Source organism: Prionailurus viverrinus, chromosome C2 (assembly GCF_022837055.1).
Source record: "Prionailurus viverrinus isolate Anna chromosome C2, UM_Priviv_1.0, whole genome shotgun sequence".
NCBI lineage: Eukaryota > Metazoa > Chordata > Mammalia > Carnivora > Felidae > Prionailurus > Prionailurus viverrinus.
The window spans coordinates 52749717-52762297 of NC_062569.1; the positions used below are offsets into that span (position 1 = coordinate 52749717).

Genomic DNA, 12581 nt, shown 5'->3' on the forward strand with positions numbered 1-12581 from the left:
TAAAGCTTTATGAATGGTTAGTCAAAAGTCTGTTATCCTCAGATTTGAATAATGTATGGGCTACCTTTAAAGTAACAATCATTGTGGCCCTCCAGGATCAGGTAAATTATTATAATTTTATATAACTACATGAACATAAAACTAAGTAACAATGTCTATGGCTTGCAACCTTAGTACAACAATAAAATCAAAATAAATCTACAAAACAGATAAAACCAACACAGTTCTAATTAACATTAATTTTATCGTGAGAGATGACGTTTTGCCAAAACTAAATTGCCTTTCACAGCATGCTAGTGGTCTGATGGCAGGTATGGGTTCTTTTACCTTCAGCAGGCCTATTAACTGCCTACCAAGTGATGTCTTAGTTCTCTCACTTCTTTTTTGAGCTATTATAAAGTCTGTCTTAGTGTACCAGCCTCTAATACCTTTTGAAGTGAATGCATCATTTGCCGGTTACATAAGTTTATATTCTTGTTAGCCTTCTAGGATAATGTTTGATTAAGAGTATTGGTTTTGGTGCAAATCCTGGCTCTGCTGCTTAATAGCCGTATCCTGTTGGGCAAGTTGTTTAGCTTCTCTGACCACAGGCTTTTCATCTGTAAAATGGTGATAGAAATTGTACACACGTCATAGTTTGTGGTGAAGAGTCAATAAAACAGTCCATAAAAACTGCTTAGCACAGCCTGGTACCTACATGTTCCATTATTTGGTATCTGCTTAGTTACGATTCAGACACAGTCCCTGCAACTGCATAGATTACTTGTTTGTGAACTGGTCCTTCAGAGCAGTGCCGTCCAATAGAACTTCATGCAGTGATGGAAATGTTCTGTCTGTGCTGCCCTGGACAGTAGCCACTTCCCACATTTGACTGTTGACCACTTAAAATGTGACTAGTACAACTGAGGAACTGGATTTTTAATTTTTAAAAAATTTTAATTTAAATGTAAGCATCCCTGGTTAGTGATTAACCTATAGATAGCACAGGTTGAGAATATATTTGTACAGATGTTATATTATTATGTCAAGTTGAAAACAAAATTTTAAATGTCTGAGAGAACTTGTGCATACCCAAGAATTTGTCAGTGGACCATGGTTTTGGAATCCCTTCAGTAATTCTGTGGTGCTTTGAAGCTGTTTCTCTTCTGCTTCTGTTCTCTTAGTTCTGAAAAATGGTTTTTTCCCTCCCAGGAAAATTAACCTTTCAGCATTTTGTTTTTCACAGCCCATCCTGAAGCTCTTGGCAGCTGGAATATTATATAAAGGCAGTTTATCAGGCACATTCACACTTAGGCTTTTAATGAAATCTGCGTATTCCAAGCTGGCATCTCCTACCAAAATTAACATTTACTTCTCCCAAACCACTCACAGATCTGTATGTAATACACTCATTAATGTCCATTTACCTGCAGTTATCGGAGATAATTTTGATAGCGGCTGGCCTCCTCCATCTTAGGGTCTTGAGGAAGGTTTCATTTAAAAAAAATTTTTTTTTTAACGTTTATTCATTTTTTTGAGAGAGAGCGAGCGGGGGGGGGGGGGGCAGAGAGAGAGACACACACGAGAATCCGAAGCAGGCTCCAGGCTCCCAGCCAGCAGCACAGAGCCTGATGGGGGGCTCAAACCCATGAACCGTGAGATCATGACCTGAGCCGAAGTCGACCGCCCAGCCGACTGAGCCACCCGGGTACCCCTAGGAAGGTTTCATTTTAAAGGAAGAAATGCCCTGCAGACAGTAGATACTCATGACATTTTTTTTTTCCAGTGAAATAGTGTATGTTTACAAATGTTTAATATGCATATAAAGTGCATATTCTTTTTACGTCATCATTAGTGGTTTGAAGTAAACACTGAGCTGTCTATGTATGTGTCTCTTTAAATGACTTACTTAATGTTGGTCATTATTTTGCCATTATTCTTTTTGGGTGTTAATCCATCTGCAACTCTCTTCTCTGGTGTTCTGTCACTCCATAACTTCCAAGTAGTAAACACAAATAGAAACCATCTGATTAAATTAACTGCACAGCTCCTATTTTCAAGTGACTGTTTTCAGTTGTGGAGATTTAAGAAGAAAACACTGTGTCCCAGGGAAGGGAGGCATTCCAAAAGAAGAGGGTGAGTTCTTTGGAATGTAGGTTACAAGAACAAGAACCTTAAATGGACTTTTAATACTTTTACTTTCCTACTTATGAAGTAAAGAATTGGCAGAATTAAACCCATGGATTACTTTGGTGTTGTATGCCACCATACTTACTCCAAGTAAAAACAGGAAAGAGAGAACTTTTCTTCCAATTTATTTTATTTTTGAGAGAGACAGAGAGACACAGTGTGAGTGGAGGAGGGGCAGAGAGAAAGTGAGACACAGAATCCAAAGCAGGCTTCAGGCTCCGAGCTGTCAGCACAGAGCCCAACGAGGGGCTCAAACTCATAAACCGTGAGATCATGACCTGAGGTGAAGTCGGACACCCAACCGACTGAGCCGCCCAGGCACCCCAGGAAAGAATGACTTTTTAAATAAATTTTCTAATGAAGTTTTATGGCAAGGTCATTATGTTCAAAGGAAGAAGTAAAAATGGTGAAATGCGGTTTTTCATTTAAAGCAGTAGGAGTTATTTCGTTTTGGCAATTACATAATGCTGTCTTAAATTTTTTTTTCCTCCTAAATCACTTTCAGGTTTGAATTTACACATAAAAAACAATCTGGTGGTGCAGGCCAGTTTGGAAAAGTGATAGGTGTACTGGAGCCTCTGGACCCAGAGAACTACACTAAGTTGGAATTTTCAGATGAAACATTTGGGGCAAACATTCCAAAGCAGTTTGTGCCTGCAGTAGAAAAGGTAAAAACAAAAATAACTTTCTTACATTTTTTTCAACAAGCTTATTAATAAAGGTATGAAATCATATATGTTTTAAAAGTTTTATTTATGTAATCTTTGCACCCAGCGTGGGGCTTGAACTCACAACCCCGAGATCAAGAGTTGCATTCTCTTCTGACTGAGCCAGCCAGGCACCCCTCAAATCATATTTCTATCACATTGTCTCCCATAGTTCATTTTAGTTACTGTCCTGCTTCTTTATCTGATTGTTAAGCTTTCCATCTGATTTAGAATCTTCAATTCATTAAGTTCAAGAGCTATAAATATATGCTATGACAATGTGGGGGAAGTCATTGTTTCTTAATCATAGTTATTATGTTTCTTTTGATAAATTGAACCTACCTCATTAATTGTAATCAATAATTAAGATTCCCAACATCTCGGTTCTCCTGTCATCTCTGCTACTTATTAATGTCATCTTTGGTAAATCATGGTGTTCAGAGGCAGTTTCTTCAACTGAGAGTAAATAAAATACTTAAACCTCAATCCCTCACAAACTTGAGGACCAGATAATACTCTATGACATCTCTTTGTAAATTGCCAAGTGCTTTGCACATACAAGGGGTTAGTGCTTTGTTGGCTTACCAGGTCACAGGCTTTAAGACTGTTGTAAACCTTCAGCAACTGTCTGTTCTCATAGATTGAGATTTTTAGGTTTTCATTTACCCTTTTAACTTAGAAATATTTACTGATAGATTTTAATTTTGGCTTTAGTGGAGGAAGCATTTTTTGGGGGGGATCAGTGTATTTCATTCATTATACTTAATTTCAAGACAATATTTCGTCATTCTCATACTTTTAAGTTGTCTTCTATTCTCCAAGATTAATGTAGGTGAAGGAGAGCTTATATTTTTTCCAACATACAGAGTGTACAGTCTTGCAGTGTCATAAATACATTGTATTGCATGTGCAGTCATGTGATTGTCAAGAAAAACTAACTTGAATTGGGGGAGCTCTACAAATATTTAGGTGAAATGACTGAAAAAGAATTGCAAGCTTATCAAATTATACCTTTAAAATATGTTTAGTTTATTATTTATCAGTCATACCTCAGTGAGGCTGTTTATTTTTAAAAAACTGCATTAGGAAAAATAAAATTACTTTTGAATTCTGGTTCTTACTGACGTATATAATGCTAAAGCTATAATGTATGATCTGCCAATGAGGCGCAACAGGGATGGGTGTCTGGTCGGAGCTCAGTTCATAGCTGTTGAGCCAATGCCAGTTTTGATGGAGGTACTCTTACTTGCCTTTCCTCTGTTTCCTCCTTTTAAGATTAAGAGCAGGCTGTCTGTATGATGGGTTATGACAGGTATGCAATTCCTGAAGATGGTAAGGGTTAGCACTCAGCATCATTTTTAAAACAGCTCACACCTTTAAATGATATGCTTTTCCAAGGTATTGTTCATCTAGATGCCACAGTGATAAAACTTAAATAGTTAAGGTGTTGAACTTTTTAAAACTTCTCTTTTTTTCTTGAGGGATGAAATGTAGTATTCATAAAAATGCTTAACTTCTAAACAGTAAAATGTTTGGGTATTCTTGGTAATTCATCTGCAAGTGAAATCCATTCACTCCAGAGGTTGTGTTCATTCATTAACAGGGGTTTTTGGATGCCTGTGAGAAAGGCCCCCTTTCTGGTCACAAGCTCTCTGGGCTCCGGTTTGTTCTGCAAGATGGGGCACATCACATGGTTGATTCCAATGAAATCTCTTTCATCCGCGCAGGAGAAGGTGCTCTCAAACAAGGTATTCTGAGTCCTGGCACTTGTTCCAAACTGTGTCTGTTTTCCCTGATAGACCATCAGAGCCTCAGAGGGCAGCCCTGCCTTCTGTTTCAGTCTTGTCCCCCCAGAGCACTAGGCAACCCACCAGGGAACATGGCAGGTTCTGGGCATATATTTATAGAATCGAAGTGAGGACAGGTTGCTGTGTTCTCTTTCTTACAAAATTAAAAGCCTACCTTGTTCTCATAAATTATCTAGTAATTTTTGTCTGCTTAAAATTTATAGATAATCTGTAAGTTCTGTTTTTTTTTGGTTTTGTTTTTTTTTTTAACGTTTATTTATTTTTGAGACAGAGAGAGACAGAGCATGAACGGGGGAGGGTCAGAGAGAGGGAGACACAGAATCTGAAACAGGCTCCAGGCTCTGAGCTGTCAGCACAGAGCCCGATGCGGGGCTCGAACTCACGGAACGTGAGATCATGACCTGAGCCGAAGTCGGCTGCTCAACTGACTGAGCCACCCAGGCGCCCCTAAGTTCTGTTTTTAATAGGGAAAATAGAAATAATCGGAATTCTAAGAAATATTTTATAGAAACATTACAGTCATGCCATTTTTAAGTGACTTATTTAGATGTCAGGAATTCCATAATTTATAAGTAATTTTCTTATGTATGATATTGTAGGCTTTTAGGTATTTTGAGGATGGCAAAGTATTTTGAATGAACTCGGTAAACTTCACAGTGCAGACCTTGTGCAAAACTGCTAACATTGTGACCCTTTCTTGCACAGAATAAAGGTGTATTAAAACCCTGATGAACCAGAAACCTAAACAATGGCAAATATATCTGATCCATTGCTTTTTTTTTTTTTTTCATGTTTGTTTATTTTTGAGAGAGAGAGTAAAGCGGGTAAGGGGTAGAGAGAGAGGGAGATTCAGAATTGGAAGCAGGCTCCAGGCTCTGAGCACTCAGCATAGAGCCTGACACGGGGCTCGAACTCACAAACCATGAGATCATGACCTAAGCCGAAGTCAGACACTCAACTGACTGAGCCACCCAGGCGCCCCTGATCCATTGCTTTTAAAAGAGAAAAGCAAGTAACACAGCAATTTCACGTCAGGGTTATTCAACAAAGGAACTTGAAACTTGTATCTTGAACCCAGAAAGTTTATTCTCTTTGTCATCTCTTCTGTATTCATTATTAATAATGTCCATAAGTGTCTTAACACAGGGTAATTATATTATGATTCACAAAACATCTCAGAAATATTTTTATCAAAGAGTATCAAAATGGACAGTGGAAAATCAGATAAATCATAGCACATTTTTTAAGCATTCTATAAATCACAGTTTTATTGATTCTGTATGAATTTTGGACTTTGATTTCATGTTGTTCTTCCATTTGCATCTATGATCAGGTGTGGGGCAGTGGTTGGAGAAGGTCACTCATTTCTTGACCAGGCTCTAATTCCTTATATTACTTAAACCAGTGGAAGCCATTCATAATTTGTGTTTTCATTTTTCACTTGTGAATAGGAGAGAAAATCCTTCATTTTCTTTATTAAAAATGCAGTCAAAATCTGTGGTTTGGAAATCTTGTCATAATCTAAAGATTGTGTTGATAGGAAAATGGGAAATTAAGTCACAAAGAAAATAAGATTTTGTTAGGCATGATTCACATTAAAACACCTATCTCTTGGGGCGCCTGGGTGGCTCAGTCGGTTAAGCATCTGACTTCGGCTCAGGTCACGATCTCACAGTTCGTGAGTTCGAGCCCCGCATCGGGCTCTGTGCTGACAGCTCAGAGCCTGGAGCCTGTTTCAGATTCTGTGTCTCCCTCTCTCTGCCCCTCCCCCGTTCATGCTCTGTCTCTCTCTGTCTCAAAAATAAATAAACGTTAAAAAAAAAAAATTAAAAACAAAACACCTATCTCTTCCCCTCTAGGATGTTTATCACTTTAATATATATTAAGATAGACAAATTAGTTATAATCACTTTATGTACTTTTTTCAGCTTTGTTGCAGTATAACTGACAAAATTGTAAGATATTTTAAGTGTACACATGATGATTTGATATACATATGTATTGTGATACATTCTACAATTACAGTTAAGTTAGAAATCACCAATTGTTCTATGCTGGTTCTTGACTGGAAATTGGTAGCTTTCCTGAAGATAGAATTTACCCAAAGCCAGATAATTGGTGTGGTTGTCAGTTAACAACTAGCCTTATCATCTTTTTTAATTGCTCCTGTATGAAATATAATTAAATGTAGATATATATGCCCATTGTATACACATACATATCCATGAAAACAGTCTGTATGTGAATATTAACTAAACAGTTGAATATGTGCCATTTGCTTTTTTAATTATTTAAGTGTGATTAACTGCCTGGTGGGTGTGCACTAGATGGTAATTGGGAATTTTGTTTTTTGCCAGGTAAACGTGTAAATAAGCAGGATACTGGCATGAAAATTAATTACGTTGCTGTTTCCCCATCTGTTACTTAATCACCCATGACTAAAAGACAAAAGTGTATGAGGGTAAAAGGAAGTTCTTAGTTCAGTAAGAAAATCAACTTTTCATTCGTATTCCTCTCTTGAATGCCATATGAGAGTTTGGGGGTGAAAACGTTAATAAATGAGCCCCGTATCAGGGTAGCTGAGGCTTATGAGCTATTCTCTATTATCAAAATTGGAAGAAAAATAATTCAAATTCTCAGGTATGTTTTCATTAAAAAAAAATGAAAATTGGAACTGTGTTGAGTCACAGTTTAAACTTTGTCCCGGAGATTAATCAGTGATGTAACTAAAACTGAAATATAAAATTGGAGGTTCTGCTTGGCCACAGGTGTGACCATTGCCATCATTTTCTGTGGCCAGGTTTTAGAAAAAGAACTATGCTTGGTCTCCCCAGAAACATCACACTTGTGGCAATCTACAAGAGAAATAAAAGCCTGGAAATAAGGGTTAGCTCATTTAACTTGACAGTCCCCTTTCTTTGATCTCCTGCCCCATTATGTGATGGGCTTTGAGTTTAAATCCCAGCTCTGCTCCACATTTACTGTGTGGAGATGTGCAAGTCATTGGAACTTCCCCAGGCTGCTTGGAGATAGTAATTCCACAGTATTAAACGAAAGAATGTAAAATTAAATATAAGAATGTATTTGAAAACACTTGAGCATGCAGACTTGGGCAGTGAATGCTAATCACTCTTTCCTTCATGTTACCTTTGACTTAGTACTGTGACATGCCACCCATTCCCCAGCTTCTTGCCTCAAGTGGTCATAATAGCATGTATCGATCACTTATGTCCTATGTCTTATGCTGATCATATCTTAATGTTCACAATGACCTTACAGTTGAGAAAACCTGGGACTCAGAGCAGTTAATTGAATGGCTCAAGGTTACATGATAGTGGCGGAGCTGAGAGTTAAACCCCAGACAGAAGTCCTAGCCTTTGACTACCGCCTCATATGGCTTCTTCAGAATCTGGCCTGGTGTTATCAGTGTTATTCCTGGTGGGCTGAAATAAAAATAATATCCCCCCTGCCCACCACTTCAGGCTTAAAAGTTCCCACGCTGATACTGGTATCTTTACTCGTTATCGTAAAAAGCCGTAGACCACATACATGGATCTGCTTGAAGAAAAAAATGCTTTTAGGAGTTGGCTGCCATGTGACTATTGAATATTAGCAGGGTGAATTATCTCTGGAGTGTTGTCACAGGGGGTTAGAAGAAGGCGTGAGTAAGGGCAAGATTCTTTGGAAGTGAGTCAGCCAGTGAATTGAGGGAGGAAGAAGGGTGTAAAAGGAGAAAAGCAGGATGTGAGAATAGGAAACTGAGAACTGGACGGGACATCCTCAACAATTAAGTATGGGCACTGTGTGCTTAGCCCTTCCTTCCCTTTAAAACTGACCCTTTCACAATCTAGCTCTCTCATGTTACTCACCTATGGAAAATACTAGATAGTGTGTACTAAATCTTGTCTGCACACATCTTCCTGGGTGCCTTTTTCTGCATTAATTGCATTTATTTAGAGCCAAGGAAGCTCTACTGTTGTGAGAACCCAAGACGTCATGAGAAATAGAGCTGTTTCTACTGCATAGAATTGTTAGTCTGCTGTTTTAGATGTCTGTATAGGGTTCTCCGGGGCTTAGATGATAGAGCTTAGGAGTCTGCAGAGTTCAGTTATTTCTCTTTTTTAGAACAAAATTCACTAATTAGGACTAATTAGTCAAAGGTAGGTCTGAGCTTTGATTTGAATTAGAAAATATTTCAAAGAGATCCAAGTATATTAAATTGCCTTCCTTATAGTTATTGCACTTAAGCTAAGAGTGTCTTTAGGAGAAGTGCTTTAATTAATATACAAGAATGATTGCTAATTAATTATAAACAAATTAATGCTGGGAAAACTATGATTATCTTAAAATATTTTGACATCTTTTCTGTGTTTCCTTAAAGTTTTTATTTAGAGATAATTCATCCAGTCTAAGGCTGAAGTAATACTCCATACTATCATAACATTAAATTTAAATATGAATGTTTGAAATTTTATTCTATTCTCTTCACATTGTTACAGTTAAACCTCAGCATTTGTCACAGTAAGAGGTATTCTGGTTACATATTAAGGGGGATAAAAAAGCAGCCTGGACACACACATTGGGCATACACATTTTAATGCTTCAATGTCTTTATTTTGCAGGTGAAGAAACTTGAGGCCTGGTTTCTTATTAGGGGCAGGGCAGAAACTTATGAGGGGCATATAACTTATTAGGGGTAGGGCAGAAACTAGAACCCTGGTCTTCTGATTCTCAATAAATAACATGTTGAAATTGTTTGGAAAAGGAAAGACAGATCTCAGGTGTGACTTGATAATTTTCTCCAAATATATGATAAAAGTTATTTGATGATAAAAATAATCATCTTCTAGGGACCAACCATAAAGAATCAGTTTATCTGGTCAAAGACTTAACAGTTAGTTGTCTTTATTCCTGAAAGTATTCAGAGGGAGAAAATAAGTAACCCTCAACTGGATAGTTTAGATGTAAAGGACTTGATTGAATGTTATGTGAAGACCTCTTTTATATTATTCTCTGCAGCTTAGTAATGTTTAAGGATGAAAATAAAGTAATAGAAATATTAGTACTATAATTATGTATTATCTTATTGGAATTTCTGTTTAGGAGAGGGACTATTACTGCTACTAGAAAACAGTCCAGGTCAAATATTTTAACCTCGTCACTCATGTGTATACCTTTGGAGGACACCCTCTATTTCCTTTTTGTATATCTAGTAGAAAAGAGTTACCATTTGTCTAAAGATTAATAAACTAATTTGTAAATTTTTTTTTAATCCAGCTTTGGCAAATGCAACATTATGTATTCTTGAACCTATTATGTCTGTGGAAGTCATAGCCCCAAATGAATTTCAGGGACCAGTGATTGCGGGAATTAACAAGCGCCATGGGGTAATCACAGGACAAGATGGGATTGAGGACTATTTCACGCTGTATGCAGAGGTAAGTACTATTGGTCACTGACAATCTTGCTTTTAGTAACCACAGAAGGAAATGAAAGTTTGTTTTTGGACAGTGTAGAGCAAATTGACACATTATCCTGGTTACTTGAGTGTTGTATTTGTGGCTTAGATATGTGTGGCAATTTTTATAATTTGCTATTAGAGCAACTCTTAAGTTGCTAAGCTAAAAATAAGATTTACGTGTGCCTTTATGAATATGTCGTTTTCTTACATAGTTATGTGTCTTTCTCATTATAAGCTTTATTTATATAGCTGTTTTATCATTTTCTCCCTGATTTACTGGGATCATATTGAAGTCCATTGCCTGCATATATCACATTACATAAGGCCGCCTAGAACACACTACTATCAGCATATTGAGGTGTCCAGAGGGAAGCTGTATTGACGTTTTCATGGGAGAAACACTTCTCACTGCTTGAGCTGCAGCCAGGGTGTGGAGGTTCTGAGGAGGGAAGGCCGTCAGTAGTGTCCACCCTGTGAAACAGAAAGATTTGGTTTCTAGTTGTGACTGTCAAATGAGTGTGTGTGTGTGTGTGTGTGTGTGTGTGTGTGTGTGTGTGTGTGTTATTTATTTTGAGACAGGGAGGGAGAGAGGAAGAGAGGGAGTACGCCTGAGCTGGGGAGGGGCAGGGAGAGAGGGAGAGAGAGAATCCCAAGCAGGCTCCACGCTGTCAGTGCAGAGCCCTACATGGGACTCTGACCCATAAACCATGAGATCATGACCTGAGCCAAAATCAAGAGTTATTTGCTTAACTGACTGAGCCACCCAGGCACCCCTCAAATGAAATTATTTTTAAATAAGGCTTTTACTTGCAATAAAACAAAAATAGATTTCTCTGTCTTTTAATTCTTTTAAATCAAGAGTGGTTAGTAGAAACCTAAGTCTAAAGGAATTACAAGTCTTTTCTAAAATATTTTTCAATAAACAATACTAAAATATCTACTGTGTTTGTTTTCAGGTCCCTCTAAATGATATGTTTGGTTATTCCACTGAACTTAGGTCATGCACAGAGGTAAGCAGGTGTTTAAACTTTACTTTAGTGTTCTTTAAGAAACCACCCTACACAGCACTCAAATATGTGAAATCTTGTCTTTGCATGACTTTTCCTTGGTAGTTGTACCACAACAAACAAAATCTCTTTTGTTGTTGTTTTAATTTCTTAGGGAAAGGGAGAATACACAATGGAGTACTGCAGATATCAGCCATGTTCACCGGCCACACAAGAAGACCTCATCAATAAGTATTTAGAAGCTACAGGTCAACTTCCTGTAAAAAAAGGAAAAGCCAAGAACTAACTTCCCTCACTTTAAGCTTACTAGCTGTAACTGAATCTTCAAGATTTAGATACTTTAATGGATTCCAGTGGAAAGAACTCACGCTGAAACAAATTTTAGAAGCCCTTCCTATTATATTCAGGAACTTCTGTTATATTCAAAGACAATTCTATGTATATCTCAACTCTGTTGATTGGTTTTATAGTTCATTGAAACACCTCAAATAAAATATGATTATTACTGAAATATATTTAATATTTAAGGGAAGAGACTGATTTCAGTTATACTTCTAAACTTAGAACGGTATGTCAACTTCCTTTCTGAATTTTTTGTCCTAAGAATTTTCAGCATCTAGAAGAGCTAAAACAGTACAAAGAACAGGCCTGTACAATCCATCTAGACCTTATAATAATGAACAACCTTGTTAACAGTTTGTTCATCAAGTAATTATTTTGTCATATTTGCTTTATCTGTTTATATCTCATACCTTTGTATTTAAATTTTTTTAAATTATTGTTTTGCTCTGAACAATAATTTGAAAGTGAATTGCATGTATCATGACACTTCTTGGGGTGTCCTCTTTTAATGAGCAGGCTTTTTTGTGGAAGGCAGCTGTGCTCACCACTGTACCACCAACGCACACTTGAACAAACTTTTTTTGTTTAAGAGTGGATTTCATATGTTCGTAGTAGAGAACATTTCTCAGATTCTTCATGGGAATATTAAAATGGCTAGTAAATTTCTAGCTGTTTTATATATAGGTGATTGCTTCAACTTGTGGCTTCTGCACATTTGTAACTGCCTGTTTTTATGTTAGTTTCTTGTGGACCTTTGAAATGAAAAGCAGATGCTTGCATATTTTATTCTTACCTATTTTAATCTCTCTGAAGCTCTGAATAATAAAATATAATTTACGTAGTTGCTGCCTTGTCAGTTTCATTCACTTGGTAAATGCTAGTTGAATTGGGGTCTGTTGGAATTTATCATATATTGTATTCACTGACATGGTGAAAGAACAAATGTTAAGTTTTTGTTTCTAGAATAGGTGGGACTTTCCCAGACAGTTCTACCATGTTGTTTAGAATTACTTCATCCCCAAATCATCTGATGTGACAGACATATCCTGGTCCTTTCCCTTAGTGGATAATAGAGATAAAATAATTA

At 37.1% G+C, this 12581-nt stretch overlaps 1 protein-coding gene across 1 annotated transcript in view; it reads left to right on the forward strand.

Annotated features, from left to right (window-relative positions):
- Window positions 1-12335, forward strand: part of GFM1 (G elongation factor mitochondrial 1) — a 46286-nt gene extending 33951 nt beyond the window's left edge. Inside the window, exons 14-18 of the mRNA XM_047875013.1 lie at window positions 2675-2837; window positions 4480-4624; window positions 9962-10122; window positions 11102-11155; window positions 11307-12335. Coding sequence (XP_047730969.1) covers window positions 2675-2837; window positions 4480-4624; window positions 9962-10122; window positions 11102-11155; window positions 11307-11438 — 655 coding nt within the window. The 3' untranslated portion in view covers window positions 11439-12335. The remainder of the gene's footprint in view (window positions 1-2674; window positions 2838-4479; window positions 4625-9961; window positions 10123-11101; window positions 11156-11306) is intronic.
- The last annotated feature ends 246 nt before the right edge of the window (window positions 12336-12581 follow it).